This window comes from Chelon labrosus, assembly GCF_963514085.1.
Source record: "Chelon labrosus genome assembly, chromosome: 10".
NCBI classification, from domain to species: domain Eukaryota; kingdom Metazoa; phylum Chordata; class Actinopteri; order Mugiliformes; family Mugilidae; genus Chelon; species Chelon labrosus.
The window spans coordinates 19152619-19170120 of NC_140360.1; the positions used below are offsets into that span (position 1 = coordinate 19152619).

Consider the following 17502-nt stretch of genomic DNA (forward strand, 5'->3'; position numbering starts at 1 on the left):
ACTACAGTTATGCTACAGGTCGACTTTACTGTATATGTGGCTTTATCAGGTCAAACTGGAAATGTTTTGTCACTGTGATGAGCTTTTCAAAAACCAGTGCCGCTGTGGTCGGATCAAAAACGTACACTGTTCAATAAGGTTTGGTTTCATGTGGACATGTATGTGAGGTATAATTATATATGAAGCAGGTCACTAGCTATAGTTTGATATTTGAAGTTAATGTGTGTATTATTGAATCAGCTGGTAATGCATAATAAAATTATTTTTGATAAATTAAATGTAATATATTTCCTCTTTGCTTTCAGCTTTTTTGTTTGCTGAAATGGCAAACTTCCATGTGACATTCCCCAAGAACTACGACAGACTAAATGTTCTGGGATTTGGGTCCTATGGGTATGTTTTTAAATGTTTTAAAAAGGACACTAAAGAGACTGTGGCTGTGAAGGTCCTAAAACAAAGAGACCCATTTTCCAACTACAAAAGAGAGGTGAGCTACTATTTGATGATTATTGCTGAGTTGCTGTAAAATGTTCTAATAACTTTTGATGACTATTCTTCTTTTTTTTTTTTTATTTTACAAGGTGCACACACTGCAAAAGCTCAAGTGTTTGGACACTGATAAGTTCAACATCGTCAAATGCCATGACTGGTTCACCTTTCTTGATCAGACCTTCTTGGTGTTTGAGCTGCTAGATATTAGCCTCTATGATTACATGGTCAAGACAAAAAGGGCTCCTCTGCCATTACATGGAATAAGGACCATCATCAAAGACGTAAGGGCACCGGATAAACAGAACTGTTTGAAACTTTCCTGCTTTTCCACTCTGGCACATCCTTTATCCTTCTCTGTGAACAACTTTACTTGCAGATGGCCACAGCATTAAGCGCACTGAAAGACGTTGGACTGATCCATACAGATTTGAAACTAGACAACATCATGCTGGTGGATCATATGAGACAGCCATTCAGAGTGAAGCTCATCGACTTTGGCTTAACTCTGGAGATGTCCGAATACATTCCACGTCTGAGTCTTCAGCCTCTGTGGTACAGGTAGGGGGGTTTCAATGTTTTTATTAAACTAGCTTGACTTGAAGTTACTAATGCCAGCCTAGCTTGTGTTTGACTACATTTTATTGCCCAGTGTGTTTAGTTTTTCATTGCTCTTTTTAAATGACCTGAACAGGTTACGTAAGTGTAGGTATAATTACTCCCACAAAATGCTTGTTAGCTGCTAAATGTAGCTGTCATATTAAAAGTTCTTCTGTCCAGCAAAGAAAACCAGCGAAGAACAACGCAGACTAGTACGAACTTGACAAATTTACAGTTACCCATTCTTATTTTGCAATAATGTCTCAGTGAAGTTATATTTTTTATGCTTTTCACACAAGAATGTTCTTTATTATGTGTGTTGCTTTTTTTTTTCCACTCTCAGGTCTCCTGAAGTAATACTGGATGCACCATTCACTGAAGCCATCGACATTTGGTCTCTTGGGCTGGTGATGGCTGAGCTGTTCATTGGAATTCCACTTTTCCCAGGGAGACACGAATACGACGTAGTGAGTGCTTGTTGTTGTTGTTTTTTGTTCTCCTACATCAAGGCGGTGACAAAAAACTTGTTAATTTCATGTGGCTTTTTTTGAGTAGTCCCTTTTAGTAATCCCTTTTACCCGTGGAGGAGTTGATTTCAGTCAAATTTTCATGGAATCTTGTTGTTTTTCACATGACTACATGCTAACGTTGAGAATATGTTTATTATGATGAATTTCACTGGTTATGGATCAACAGAAGCTGCTGCGATAGACTGAAATTTTGACTTGACTGTGGCAAAATTGTGGAAAATGTGTGTACCGTGTTTTATTGTAGCCCACAGCAACTAAACTATGAGAATAATAGTCTCGGAGCTGCACATATGTGTACTAAATGACATGGTATGCCATCCAATAGGTATTGAGATATTTCACTGGCATACACAGAGGCGATCCTAGGTTCTGGGTGTCCAGTGGCGTTTTAATTTCCAAACTTCCTGAGCATAGACAGTCCACACTAGAGAAATTTGTCATAGGGTAGATAGAAGGGAGACCATAGGGCGGGTTGTGGAGTATTGTCAGTGCACTCTAGGGGCTTCATAAGTTTAAAGGGATTCATAGCTGTCATTGCATCATACACCAGAAAGTAGCCTTTCTCTTTATTTTTCACGGGGCCTAAAACTATTGTTTGGTTTGCCTGTCCTGGCTGTGTGCCCTCCGCATGTCGACTGATCATCCCTAGAGCCATGCAGACTGAAAACATCCAGAGTAGCCAACAATGTTTCACTGTGTTTTGTCTCCAGCTGCGTTTCATCGTGCAACTACTGGGAGACCCTCCGAAGACACTTCTGGAGCGTGGGATTAATACTGACCTGTATTACCACAGAAGCCACAAGTACTTTTTGTCCATGAACTGGACACTCAAGGTACAGCAACACCATCTTCTTTTTACTTGCCAAACAATTGTTTAGCCCTTATTCTATCCATTATTGTTCATGTATAGGACTGTGATGAAGAGATACCTCAAGTAGATTTTGTCTCCTTTTAGACACCAGCTGAGTTTCACACAGCGACAGGAATTCAGCCGACAGATAACAGAAGTTACGTCTGTTACTCTCTGGATCAACTGAAAACTGTAAGTTGTCGAGTAGATGCGCTCTGCTCAAAACGTTGCTCCTTTTGGAAGTTATATTGGTTTATGTCCACCTAACCCTTCATTTTCAAAATTTAGTCATGCTTGCACCGACAGTTCAGCGGTGAGGCAGAGGGTAAGATCCACTGTGTAGAGCTGTTAGAGGAAATGCTTCAGATGGATCCCAGGAACAGGATCACCCCTAGTGGCATCCTGGCCCATCCATTCATAACAACAACACCCAGGTATGTGTTCATATATGAAAGTCCAATATGTTAATCGCACTTTATTCTTTGCATACAAGTTATCAGACAGCCGTTGACTTTGCTGGCTGGTTTCATGTGTGTATTGTGTTATGGTAATTTGAATATAAGTGTAATCTTATCTTGTTGTAGCCGTGAAACTGTGCGCCCTGAACCCGCTAGAGGTCAAGATGTTACCACTGCAGCATCTAAGACTGCCAGCAGGTATGTGAAGGTTTATACTTTTGCTCTCAGCTCAGCACCTTTTTGACTCTGAGCGGAATTATTGAATGAATCTGAGCAACAAATTTCATGAAGTACTGTTTGTCATATGTTTCTATTTAGCAGTGGATGTCCTATAAACTGGTAGTTTCGGTTCTGGGTCCAAAACAACGTTGCTCAGAAATTCTTTAACTTTAATATTTATGAATGTACTATCAACTATTATACAGTCGCTGTTTCCTTCTATCGTAGAAAGACACTTCTCTTATGATCTTACATGCACTAACAGCGACTCTCTGTGTTTGTTTGGCATCACCACATACAGTTTGATGGATGAGGCCGAAGAAGACCTCGTACTGAAATCTGTCAGTGATAGTGACATATCATTTGGTGTTACCGGGGAAACAGGCCCAACTGTGGACAGCAGCATCAAGAGCACCCCATCGGTCGCTACAGGTAGCTATGTCGAAACTCCCACCTGCATTTTGAACCACACCTTGAACAGCAAAACGTCTCCGCAAATGTCTGGTAGGAAATATGCTTGTGATATCCTACATTTTGTAGCTATTCCTTTAAAGCTGGCGAAATAGGAGCACTGACTACACTTTTGATTTTCAGACACTGACATGGCCAAAGAGAAGAAATGCTTTAGAGGATGCCTCTCCAAGAGGACATTCTTCTGCTGTGTGGATTCACCTGAGGACAGCTGAGGGAAGTCTAGATGTCTAAACATGATTAAAACAAATGCAACTGAACTGGACTGGACAGTTTGAGTTTTCCTAAAGACGTTATGTGGGTTTTGCTGCTAATGCGAGTGCTAGCAGTGTGGGAGTACAGACTTTTACTCTGTGTACACTCGTCAGTTTGACAACAACATTACTGTTTGAAATAGCTGAAACGGTACGTTTCCATCTTTGTGTATATCAGAAAGAGGTTTAATTACTTGAATCAGTTGGACCATGAGTGGGTTTCAAGGAAATTTAACCTCATAAGAAGCGTCAGTGGGTCTACAAAGTTATGATGTGCATCCAAAACCTTGTTTACATAATCAAATCCAATTAAGAGCTGGAACATGTTTGAGTCTTTCATTCACCAGAGAACTGGCAGCTTTCTCTCTTCTTGCAGCACAACTTTTATATGCAATGTTGTTTTTAATGCTGAACTGATCATAACTTAGAAGCAAATGATCCGCCTACTGTATGTGGCTATTGTGAAGAAAGTCCTGATACAAAAATGGCTCCATGCAAGCACTTTTTAACAACTAACTTTTACAATCTATACAAGAATAAAACATGTTAAAGTAAAGGTTGTAGTGTGTGTCTTGCAATCACTGAACCCCCTTCCTCACATACACCTAGGCACTTAGCAATAGAACTATAAATTAATCATATTTACGGTGATGCTAATAATGACAACATCTGTTCTAACGGAAAACTCAGTGGATCATTCAAGTGAAACACAGTAAGTGATGTCAGCCCCTGATGATAATAAAGTGCCTGAACAAGACCCTGAGCAGGGGGAAGCATGGTGCTTTGGATATTTGACTATTGAAGAAACAAATGGGAATTAAAAGCTGCACTTGGGATTGCTATGTGATTAATGATTATATAGTCACATGAAAGCCAATCATCTTTGTGTTGCTGGGTTGACAGTCTCAGAGCAGAATGATTGTTTCACCTTTACGTTAACACACATGTGATCCTGTTAGGGTCTTAGTCTGCACAACCTCCACACCATACGTCAGAGTGAGAGACTGGAGAATGGCATTTCAATGAAAAAGGAGACACTGAAACGTGTGTAAAGGAAACTATGTGAGTAATTGCCCTTCTAGTTGTAATAAAATGTAAATAAAACGTATTTACACATTTTGAAGACAAAAAAATATCTTGAAATGAAATGGGAGATATCATGTGTGGAAAAAAAATATTATTTGCACTATTTTTAAAATGAAAACTATGTTCATACTCTACATTCGAGCTGTACCAAAATTCTACAAAATAAAATAAACCGTAAATATAACACACCAGACAGAAATTACTTTTCAAATCAGACATTTAACATATCAAAAATGTGTCCTATGACACAACAGTGAGATGTGGTCAGACAACGGGGGAGTACTTACTTTTTCATGTTTAATGTCCACGGTTTTGTGCGACGCGATTTTATTCTGAAACATTCACACCGGAAGTGCTGTTGTCACCGCTAGCGGAAGTTGAGCTGCTGCGAAACCACAACATAACGTCCTCCTGACAGTCTTTGCATTTTGCACAGTAAGTCAGAATTTACGCCATATTATTAAAAAAAAAAAAAACATAACCAGTAATGATGTAGTTCGCTAGAAGTCTATCTACTCTTGATGAAGAGGGTTTGCTTCAGCTGGTTTGTGCATCGCTGCAGCTAATGGTCGCTATGTTTAGGTGGCTAGTGCTGCTGGTTTTATAGCTTTAGGTCTGAGCAGAGATGTTAAACAGTAAAGTTAATAAACGGCTGCTGTTAAGTTATATTTCATTATAGGTGGCTAGTGCAATTGTGGAGAAAACCTTGTGTAAGTCATGTTGGCAACCCAACTGGCCACAGCAAAAAAAAAAAAAAAAAAAATGGCTTGCTAACAAGACATTAACTGTTTATGTTGTGTTCAATTCGCTTCTTTGAATGTTTAAACCTTTCTGTCAGTTTATCACAGCGTCCTGGCCCTATATCTTTCCGCAAATAACATATTTGCTGCCGTGCAGTCTTACTTCGTTGATATGCCGCATACTGTGTGCAAATTCTTGTCATTGTGTGTTTCCTCAGATTTCTCGCTGATTAGAGAGGACACTGGAACCATGTGGGAGTCACATGAACGACGAGGATGAGGCATAAACAACAAGGGGGCAGCCTCACTAGTGATCCGCTGCACAGAGTCTGCCACAGGGAGGGGGTTTGCTGCGTTAAGGCCCTGCACAAGCAGCCCTCTGTGTCCCCCTTTCTTTAATATTTACCATGAATAGTACTACTCAGCCCCCTCCTAGCATAGATGGGGATGTGGCAGTCAGCTACGTGTTGGTGCCATTTTTCCTCATAACCATTATTGGAATCGCTGCAGCTGTGGTAAGTGGTTTGCTGAACTGCATCACATAAGATGTTATGCACAAAGTCAGTGGAAACACACTTTACTTATAGCTATAAGTTCTACCCATACACAACAAATGTCTTCCCGTTTTGTGTGTTTCAGATTATGTATATTCGACGGAAAAGGAGGTGAGATCATACTGATTCTTGGCACAGTGCTCTTGTGATACACTCATAAACTTGATTGCTTTACTTCGCTGTCTCAGCGTGATCGGCTTAATCAGTGACATTTCATTTTGTCCGTCAGAATCGACAGACTTCGTCATCAGCTGTTACCGGTTTACACGTATGACCCCTCGGAGGAGCTTAATGAAGCCGAACAAGAAATGTTGTGGAGAGAAGAGGACACGAGGGTGAGATGTACTATGAGACACTTTAACTTCTGATGAAGAGGAGAACATTATCAGTTAGAATGTTAAAGTTAGGATGAAAGAAAATGCTGCCATGTGCTATAGTGCAGGGTTGACTTAAGCATGACAGACCATACTTTCCACAAATGACGGTGACTGCTGTTAACTTGTTCTCTCACTTAGTAATATTAAACTGTGCGGTTGGCCTTGGTTGCGACATTTACCTTTCGAGCACAGCAGTTCCTCAATGAGTTGTTCACTTCCTCTTCTGCATATAACCATACAGTATTTGCAAGTAGAAAGGCAGACATAGTTTAAAAGGATGCGATACTATTATTTGCGAGCATCAAATGTCGCACGATAGCTAGTTTCTGTGTCATTTAGGTGGTCAAATATTGAAAATTCTTTCCTTCCATACACAGTCTCTTGAAAACAAAAAGAGGCTCTTCAAATATGAGTACAGAAACTAGGCCAGATTTATAAATATATGGCCTAAAAGAGGGTTACGGCTAGTTGTGGCTGCTCCATTTTCCTTACAGTATGCCTAATTTTCACATTTATCACATACAAATGAAAAAGAAACAGTAAGCAAAATAACTTAAATACCATATATTTTAGCTTTGCAAAGATATCCAATTACATTTACCTTCAAACACGATTAAAGTCTTAATTTAAGAGTAGATTTCCAGCATCACTTTACCTGGACACAACTCATGGACTTAATGGTGTATTTATAAACCTCTCAGAGCATTATTTGTTCGAATCACATGCATTACTTTCCAGCCCACTCCAATCTGCCATATGCTGAATTTAGACTTCAGTATTTAATTCTAAGTGTATGCACTGAGTCCTGAGAAAACTCCGGGTGGCACTGTTCACTACATGCAAAGTTGGTCATTCATTTTTTAAGTGGAATAAATTTGAATTGAACTGTGGAACATGTGGATGTCCGTTCACATAAATCACAAAAAAGTCACTTAATATATTTAGCCATAATAATTCTGGGTATATCTGGTGAAATGTCTCTGTTTTCATGTGTTTTCAGTGAAATAAGTTTCTGAAACTCCTGTTATGGTGGATAATTCACAGAATATTCAACCAAAAAGTCTCAGTTTCATGTTTTTGTTTTCACACAAGTCAAATTTCATTCATGTAGAAGCCTTATAAATGACTGTGCTAAACTAAACTGCTCTCACTGTGTTGTGTGTCTTCAGATTGTTCAAGGCTGGGCCAGAAGTTATCAACAGCGACGCCCTCTTCTGACCAAAGACGTCAACGCATGATGACAGTGAACCCTGACGCAGAACACTTTGGCTTGTGGAGACAACCTTCAACCAGAGAGATCAGTCATGTTTTGAAATCATGCAACAATACTATTTGCTCTTGTCTATCTCTGAGTACATCCGCTACAATAAGCATTTTTCTATTTCCTGTGTTATGGGCAGACTGACTGATCATTTGTGAAGTTCTGATGCCAATCCTGTGTGCCTACCACAGCAGCATCTTATTTATTTGAGATTATTTATTCAAACATTATTTTGACACAATCACAGTTTAGGAAGGTGGGAGGTACAGGCTGCTGTAAGGTTTACTGTGTTGTTTACATTCTTAATGTTGTTGTGGGCGACGTGTGGCAAGCAGTTCCTGTGGGTTGCAGTAGGCACACTGACTGACTGACTGATTTGAGGGCTGTGTTCAGTGTGGTAAGAGTATGAATGCTCTGGACTAGTTTTAAATCAGAAGCCCTGCCGTAAAGAGTGTTTGTGATCATTGCCTTGATTGGTTGTTGTGTAGTAGTAGTTTGCAGTGTGTTAGAAACAACATTGGCTTCAACAAGACTTTTATTGATAAAGTTAAACTTTATCGGGCGGGGTCTGGTAAATTTGATTTCAGTTTCTTTTCGAGTCCAAAAGGTTGAAAGGCCTTGTTTGGTTTTAATTTAACTAACTGCCCCGGGATTCACATCGTTTTGCGGTTTAGCCAAATCCTATGACTCCTATCAATGGCATGAAAAGCCTGATATGGAATAACATCAGTCTCCTCTCATCCGCAAAATGAGTGGTGACTAGAGCCCAAAATATGTCCTGTCTTCGAGGCATGGCACCGACTAATTTACCTCCAACTGAAGAATCTGTTGTGATGAATGCCATAGGTCTGACTGTATCAGCACTCAGGAAGCCTTAAGCTTTTTTTTTTTTCCTTTAAGAACTATAACCGCTCCTGTCCTTAATTTGCCTTGCATTCATGAATGTAAACTAAGAACTGTGTAACTGTCCTTGAAGTGGAACGTTGCTCAGTTCAGATAATATATTGTAAAGAGCAACCAATGCTCCCAACATGAGATGTTATCGGGTATGACATCTAGAGGTGCTTGAGTTGGAGCAGATTCACTGATGTTTTATGGTCCCTTTTGGACCTAAAGACATTGGTTCCTCAGTGCTCCAGCCATTTCTCTCTTATCTTCTCTGTATTATTTTTTCATCTTGAATCGTGTGAATGTTTGATCAGATGATTAATTTGCACTGGTGAAACACAGGGTGAACTTGGAATAGAAAGCTCTCATTTCAGGCGACACCCGACAAACTACTGATGTAATTTTGGCAGCACTGTTATAAAGTTTCTCCTTTCAGACTGATGTGCTATTGTTGCTTTAAGACTGAAAAAAAAAAAAGCAAAGTGGTTGTAAATAAAGTAATGTAACTTTTGTCTTTGCGCTGTAATTGATCAAGACATTTGCGATATTTCAGTTCAACCGGTGAGATTTTTTCTAGTCAGACAAACAGAGCACAAATGACCAAAACATGACAAAGAAAATTCTCTTTATTGACCATTTCATTTCTGATACAAATTGTTGTAGGGCACCATAGAAATATAGACATTGTACATTTATATACGGTGTACATAAAAAGAATGATCCCATCCTATTGAGTTTACAGTTTATAAATCAACGGATGTTGCAATGTAAGATGACATGATACTGTTGAGGGTAGTTGAAAAGGACATGAAGTGACCGTTGTATGAGTATGGCGAGGGCCGCTGTGTGCGGACAGCGCCGGACACACGTGGCCGTTAGAACAGTGAAGAGAGCGCCCAGTCTAACACACAAACATTTGTCCATGAAAATCTGAACCAACATTTCAGTGCACCAGAAAGAATTTTTCTTTAAAAAGGATAAAAACACACCTGCTAAACTACCACAGTCAGCGAACACAGTCGTCAAGCTGACAGGTCTCCCTGACTTGCTTCACACATTTAAAACAACCTGTCTGCAAGCTCCGGTTATGAACGAGCCAAGACGCATTGCGTGTGCACACACAATCACACACTTGACATCTTAGATACCTTATTACAGTCAGATAAAAAAAAAAAAAAAAAAAAAAATACACAAACTTTGTAACAACATCTTTCCAACTCATGCCAGAAGTTACATTTAAAAACAGAAAAACCAGTTAAATGCAATTATATGGTAAAGTAAGCCGTTAAGTGAGGTATGAATTCCAGGCCTTGTATCGCCTGTTTGCAGTTTTCCGGGTTTCATAACTGAGGTTGTAGCAGCTTAGGTGTGTGGAAAAACCCAGTTAAGTGGACTGTGACCGCAGGTTCCCTGACACTTATACACAAACTTTTTGTTTTCTCTGTAGCATACAACACACATCTTCAAAAGACTAAGAAAAGTTTACTACGGTACTAAGTGATGACAGAAGGACCAAGCTAGGTGAAGCAGTGAGAGCTAGATGGAATGAAAAACGTACAGCCCTGTTGGATAGTAGTGCCACCAACTATCCTCTGTTACAATCAAACTCCTTGTTTGACCAATTGCAGTTTGCCTTAACGAGTGATTGAGCGAGCGCTTGGAAAACCGAGGACCATGTGAAGACAAAGACGGCAATGTAACAGCATTTGTAAAAGCTCCCTGAAGAAACGACACTGATGACGTTCTGCCTAGAACTCTGCCAACCCTATCCTTAAAAACACACATTATACCAAAAAAAGAATTGAGTTTTATTATATGATAAGCAGCACACATGTTTGTTTTTTTTTGTTTTTTAAATGGTATGTAACCCGAAGGAACAAAAACAGTAAAGTCTGATCAGATATATCTGATGACGAACGATACACTTTACATCTCCCCGCTACACGCCGAGGACTGAGAAGAAAGCTTCAGAAGCAACTCCCTAAATCTAAACTGTCCTACAGGAAGGGGGTTGGGGGGGAAAAGATGGTTCTGCTCTAATCAGAAGGGGGGTGAGGGGGGGTCAGTTACGCAGATTAGACATGGAAAAGACATATCTACCATCAGTCACCTATTTTCATCCTAAACGCTGAAGCTCAACTCCATCTATAATACGATGCAAAGGATAGGTTAACCACTTCACACGAACACACGAAAACAAAAAAACAGCAAGTTTAGGTAAAATTCACCTTTGTCCAGTACAAAACATGGAGAAAAAAAGTCTATATGCCCTACCATCTCAGATGCAGGTACAACAAATAAGTAACAGTAAGCAGAGGAAAATGTCCTACGAACCACCTTTAGGGGGGAAAAACAGAAACGTCCAGGCTCCTCGGAGCACAACCTTTTGTCCAGTATAAAAGACTTGTGATAACATGACATGTAGAGAAAGGGGCTGTTGCCTTTCGTGTAATTCTTAGATCTATGCTTGAGCAAGTCCATCGTTCTATCCAGTGCTGTTGCATGATATATGTACTGTATTAACCCTCCTTTGGCAGAGGGGGGCTTTGTCGTGAACAGTGGTCATGTGGTGGCACTGGTGTTGGATACAGCCCAGTTCTGGTTAACAGTAAGTCAGTATGTTGAGTGAGGTAGCATGCGTTGTGAATTACTGGTCCTCCTCTTCCTCCTCCTCCTCCTCCTCAGATGATTCCTGGGACGCCTTTTCTTCCTTCTCCTGCGACAGAAAAAAAAAAAAAAAGAGTCAATCCTTTGCTACGCCCACGGGGAAAATGCCTCATAAGCGCCATCACCGTTCGGCAACAATAGCTGCCTGTGATTCATGCCTCGACGTGACTGGTTTTACTTTTAACAACGCCAAGTACCAACATGAAAAAAAAATAAATGTTATTATAAATCTCTTTGATAAACCACTGTGGCATGAAGAACACCCAGGGGACGGGTGAGCCATCCGTAGTGAAAAGTGATTCATAGCGCATGGTGAGTCACAATGAGGCATCCAGCTTTTTGCTCTTTCCTCCCCTCACTCACTACTGCCCAAGATGTTCATTCATAAAAACGAGAGGGGTAGTTAGGAGGGTAACTTGGGGTCATTCCTTTCTGTGACTAATGCAATCCAGACTTCTTTTAGAGTACGCCCTAACCACTCATGCACATGACCGAGTGTTACTACAAGACCGCAATTTCTTCCTAGATTACACATGCTTTTTTTGACTGGTCGTATAATGTCTGGCGAGTCATTTAAAAAAATAAAAAAAAATAACATCCTGCATCAATGGTGGGTTTAAAACTCTTATGGAAGAAGTTAGCATTTTAACACACCTGGTAAAGACTGAATGAACCAAAACATCTGATGAGTAAGAATGAGTCGTCCGAGAGGAAGGACGCAGGCAAGGGAATTAGGAAAATGCAATTTCGCCCTCCAGACAGTCATACCAATGATAATTTAATTGGGAGAGAGCTGGTTTAAAAAAAATGCGAGCACTGATGTTACACTGTTTGTCGAAAACTCTTACCTCCTTCCTTGGTCTTCCCCTGCGTTTTCCCCCTGCAGATGGGGTTGTTGTTGCCTTCTGTGAAAGAAAACAGCACACCGTCAACAAGGCTGTAAAGCGGACTCTGATATTTTGTCGTGATCTTCATGCTCAGTGACTTGCTGAACTGCCCGGCCCCAGCCAAGACATTTTGGATGGGGTTTAGTACAAAAACCTTTGGTATAAACAATCTATATTTCCAGAGCTTTGCCTGTAGCTGCCTTTAGATGGCAGCAGCACTTCTGCAATGAGACAGATGGAAAGGGGGCATTGGGTTCATTGGCTATTATCTGGAAGGCCGACAGGAACTGCACACAGGGCACTCCAGTTCGCTGGCCACCTGGTCTGAGGCGCAGAGACAGCTGGTGAAACTAAGCGGAGACACAAACCCTCTGCAGCTCGGTCCTTGTTGCTAAACCTATATCAATACATGCATGCGAGTGTTGCGCTCCCTCTCTCGCTCCCTTTCCCATACAAAGCAGCGAAGACGGAGCGCACGGGGAGCTGGAGGGTTGGGGCGAGGGAAAAAAAATCAGTTGTTGCTATGGAGACGACAGGCAGAGAAGAACTAGGGCTGTGTGCTAGGTGGGGGCGGAGGGGTGCTTAGTGTCAGCTTGGAAACAGTCTTGCGGCCTCTGCACCTGCACCGCACTATGCATGACAAGCTGCAGGAAGCTGGAGGACAGGAAGTACAGGGTGAGCATCACTCAAAAAGAAGTAAGGCAGTGAACCAAGGTCTCTACAATGGGAAGCCCTAGCCGGGCTATTTCTGACACCAGGAGGCGGAAGCAGCAAAACTGCAGCCAACAAATATATCACAAGTAACAACAGGACATCCTTTTAAGAGGATGAGGTTAGCTACCGTTAAAATGTTCATCAACCAAAAGGAATCTGGGTTTCAAAAAAGGAAGCGGTTACGAGAGAAGATGGGAGCGAAAGACACATGTGTTGCCGCGAGGCTGCGTATGTCCTTCTTGGAAATGTCGCCGCCACTGGCTGAGGGTTTCGACGACGCGACTTTGTGTGAACTCCTGCCCGCAGACTGCTGTGACTTACTTTGCCCTTGCCGGTTGTCTTGTTTTTGCTGCCCTTCGGCCGTCCTCTGGGCCTCTTTGGAGTCGGGGACCCACTTGGTTCCTGGCAATCAAAATCAAGATAAAGTTAGGATACTGCAAAACATCTGGTGTAACAAACACTTGAGGGGCCACATTATATCAGGAGGCCGTACAAATTCAAGGCACGGATACATTTCTACATGCAAGACAGAAAGTTCACCTTTCAAGGTCAGTGCAACTGGAATGTCCTTATAAAGGCTGACAGGTGGTCACAGCCACAGGTTGCCATGCTATTTCAAACATTGCTTCATAAATGACTAAAAACGCGCCGTTCAAGATCTGCTGAGGAGTCCTGTGATGCGTTTTAAAAAAAAAAAAAAAAAAAAAGGATGTGCGAGTAAACATTCAGGGGATTACCATCAGCTCCAGAAAGAAAGGTAAATTCAGAGCGGGGCCAGTTATCTTGCTCTGTGGTTGTGAGCTATGTCATGGCTGACTCGTCTCCTGTTACATTTCTAACATGTTTACAACCGCAGCTCATAGCAACCGAGCAATTCAATAGTAAAACACAGCCGGCTGAGTGACGGATATACGAGCCACTGTGCGCTTCGACTCAGCTATGTCATCCATTACACGGGGAGCAGAGGTGGGTCATGAGGGGGGTTAAAACCGGTTTAAAGGTGTTGGGTTACGGGTTGCTTACAAACCGGTGAGACATACAGGAAGTTTGTTGTAGGCTTCTACGCTTACACTGATAAGCAGTGGGCAAATGGTCATTGGGGGGGGTGGGGGCATGCTGCAGTCATCTCTGGATTCACTGAGGGCTCACAGAGTAGCAGAGACATGGATAGGTATGAGCACCTCACCTGCACCAATATCTACCTGAGCATCAGCTGCAACAGATGTGAGCTAAGGGTTTGTTTACCTAACCTCGTCTTGTTACATGGGCTCTATCTGTGCTGTATTCCGGGTTAGAGACATGCAAACGTACATTACGTGCGATTACATACACATGCACACTTTCCAAACAAATGAAAAAGAAACTCTACTTACGTCAGTGGTTTTTACCTGGGGCTGTTTGCGGGGTCTTCCACGCCCTCTCTTCTCTGTTGCCTCCTTCTCTTTCGGTGACACTGTCCCCTTGTCGCTCATGTTTGCGTAGCTCTTCGGACCTGAGAAATAAATCACACCGGTCTGTCTTTGCTGCAAGACGAGGCGTCGAGTTCAACACACACACACATACACACACACACACACACACACAGAGAGCATAGGAAAACACCCGGACTATTAAACCCAGTGACCGCAACAACACACCAAAAATGACCGGCCTAACCGCACACCGGTAACGCGTTTAAACTCAATTAATCCGCGCTTATTTCCAGGTCTATTTCTGTCTCGACTGCGCTCCATTACACGGCCGACGGGGACACACAAACAAGGGATTGACATCAACCCGGCTCGCATGATAGCGCTCGGACCGAGTAGGCGGTCGGAGGCCGCGCAAACCTGCAAAAAGACTACTGAACCCGGCGCTCCCTTCCCGCACCGACCATGTCGAGAGGCCCCGTGTGCCTGTAGTTGTTGTGGCCTGCGCATGAAAATATCTCACGGGCATGTATGCACGCCGGAGATATGTGCGGACACACAATAGCTGGTGTGTGCTCGGGTGAATTTGCAAGCTTAAAAAAAAAAAAAAAAAGAGAGAGAGAGAAAAAAAACTCTCGCCTGCATGCGCGGTTTTTTTTTTTTTTTTTTTTTTTTTTTTTTTTAAATGGCTCAGAAAGTGCAGGCGAGCCGGGGTGGCTGGGTTCGTTAGCTACAGCGACAGCCCGAGCCAGAGCAACAAAAGACGGCTTCACGTCGGACAGCGTGCAGCCTCCTCTCGCCGGAGCTCCGGCTCTGTAAAAATGCACCAAAATCGGCCGCGGTTTACCGAGCATGCAAACTTTCTCTCGCTCCTCGTCGCCTCGTTTTGCACTCACCTTTATCACTCGGCTATAAGCTCTGGATGTAAATTGTTTCCTTTAAGCCTAGCTGGCTGAACCCGGTTAAAAAGCCTTGCACCGATCTATAGGCTACAGCTTTTATTCGTCAGACAACACACAGCCCGCCCCTTTAAAATCCCAGCGCATGCAGCTTTAAAAGCACAGTTATAAATTGTTTTAAAAAAAAAAAAAAATAAGAAAGATTTTTAATGATTTTTTTTACCAGCAGGATGAGGAGTTTATTCCAACGTTGTCCTATAAATAGCACGTGTGTCTTGTCTCCTCCAGATAAAGGGAAAAAGGCGCCAGCCAGGAGGAGTTTGGGGGCAATTTAAAGAGCCGCCCTCATGGGAGCAGAAACAGTGGAGGGGCGGAGATATGATAAATGGGCCACCAACAGTACTAGGAGCCCAACCAGCCTCCCCAACCCCCTTCCTGGACCCGATTAATTCTCTACATTAAAAAAAAAAAAAGATGAGTAAAAGTTGCAAATATAAACTTTAAGTAACAGAAATTATTATTATCATTATTACTAATATTATTATTAAAAGAATGCACCCAATATCATTTATATATCAATATAACTCAGCTGAACAGTACATTCCACAGTAATGGTGAGTGAACTATGACCTCCCCCAATGTAAACACAAGCTGCCTTTAAGAGCAGGAAGCATTCAGCTCCTTTACCTAAGTAAAAGTAGCAACGCCACTAGTAAAGAGTATCACTTACGAGTAAAGACCATGCAAAATGTTGAGTTAAATTAGAAAAATCTACTCGCAAAATCAAAATAACTTAATGCACTACTACTATATTGCCTTGTAAGACATGAGTGGAGGTGGAGCTCATGTTAATTAGCTTAATATTAAATAAACTGATCCTGTAAATTGTACAATACTTACCTGAAATGCAGCAGAGTAGAAATGTAAAGCCGTAGAAATATTGATATTGATTGTGTAGAAATATAAAGTTGTGGAAATGTAAATAAAATGAGGAGAAATACGAAGTTCAAGAAAATTTGAAACCAAGTAGACATATAAAATTGCAGAAATATTTGTAAAACAAGTAGAAACTTAAAGTTGTAGAAATATATAATCAGTAGAAAAGTGGATCTTACAATCCTCCATTGATCTAATATAACGACAGGCATTTGTTTCATTGGTAATTTCCTGATTGTAATGCATGTAATGTATTGATCTGATTTTATTTCAGTCTGCAAAGGTATAAGGTAACAACCCACGTGGAAATAGCACTGTATGTAAAACAGGTTTAGGCGTGGTGCTGGAAAGACTGCAGGCAGAAGAATGTCTGACATGAATAGAAGTGCTTAACTGATATGTCAGTGGTTCTAAGTTCAAAAGGACAAAAACACTTCTATCTGTTTAAAAAGTAATTTAATGAAATTGTTTTTGGGGTTTTAGCAACTTTATATTTGCAAATTATATTCCTGTTGTGGATTTGTTTCTGAAGATAGACAGGGAATTCTGTGTTTGCTGCTTCCTCTGGATGGAAATGTCTGCAGAGTTAGAGTAGTACAGTCTGGACATCAGCTTTCTGTAAAATGCATTTTGATGTTATAGATTTGTCTTCTTAATGGTTTTGGATTGCTGTTGCGTTGTGTGTGTTTCCTGAAGATCAGTATATATTGTGTTACAATTAAAATGTGTACATCTCTTTTTAAAATCAACCCATTAGAGTTTTCAGTATAATTTCGCTGTTGTTGTCAAAACTTGAAAAAACTTAATCACATTGAGGCTTGAGGCATTGAGATGAATTAAACAAAAAAACAAATAAATTAATAATGAGAAAAACTGATTACAAGAATTGAAATATTTGTGATGTATTACTTTCAATGTTCTGGTTAAGAAGAGAAAATCATTTTGGGGGGGTCGTAAAAATAAATTTACACAAACTAAAGAACAGTGAAACAAAAAGATAACTTTCTACTTTTTGCTGGTTGTTCACTTCAAATTTTAGAAACATTTTGTCGTCTGTCGTAGGTGTGTTTTCAGCTGTAGTGATACATTTTTATTTGAGTAAAAGAGAATTTCAGTTCACAAAAAGGCTACTCAATTACCCCATCCTAACAGCATGCGCCTGTTGAGTAAAAGCATGTCGCCCCTACACCACGGGACATTTTTTACCTGATTA

The 17502-nt window shown here is 41.1% G+C and overlaps 2 protein-coding genes across 4 annotated transcripts; one reads left to right on the plus strand and one right to left on the minus strand.

Moving 5' to 3' along the window:
* The first annotated feature begins 5328 nt into the window (after nt 1-5328).
* On the plus strand, nt 5329-9291 carry smim29 (small integral membrane protein 29). Its single transcript, XM_084552493.1, has 5 exons — nt 5329-5392; nt 5916-6212; nt 6337-6362; nt 6481-6586; nt 7798-9291. Exons 2-5 carry the CDS (start codon nt 6105-6107, stop codon nt 7864-7866), a joined length of 309 nt encoding a protein of 102 aa, XP_084408619.1. The 5' UTR covers nt 5329-5392; nt 5916-6104; the 3' UTR covers nt 7867-9291.
* Nucleotides 9292-9385: 94 nt separating this feature from the next.
* Nucleotides 9386-16061, minus strand: hmga1a (high mobility group AT-hook 1a). Of its 3 annotated transcripts, none has more exons than XM_084552495.1 (5): nt 15577-16061; nt 14419-14537; nt 13367-13447; nt 12293-12349; nt 9386-11493 (listed from the first exon to the last, which is right to left on the minus strand). In XM_084552495.1, the coding sequence occupies exons 2-5, from the start codon at nt 14515-14517 to the stop codon at nt 11425-11427; spliced, it is 306 nt and encodes a 101-aa protein (XP_084408621.1). In that variant the 5' UTR covers nt 14518-14537; nt 15577-16061; the 3' UTR covers nt 9386-11424. The 3 variants fall into 3 exon arrangements, with proteins under 3 accessions (XP_084408621.1, XP_084408620.1, XP_084408622.1); XM_084552494.1 differs by lacking the exon at nt 15577-16061 and adding an exon at nt 15351-15441; XM_084552496.1 differs by lacking the exon at nt 15577-16061 and having other exon boundaries at nt 14419-15005.
* Between the last annotated feature and the right edge of the window lie 1441 nt (nt 16062-17502).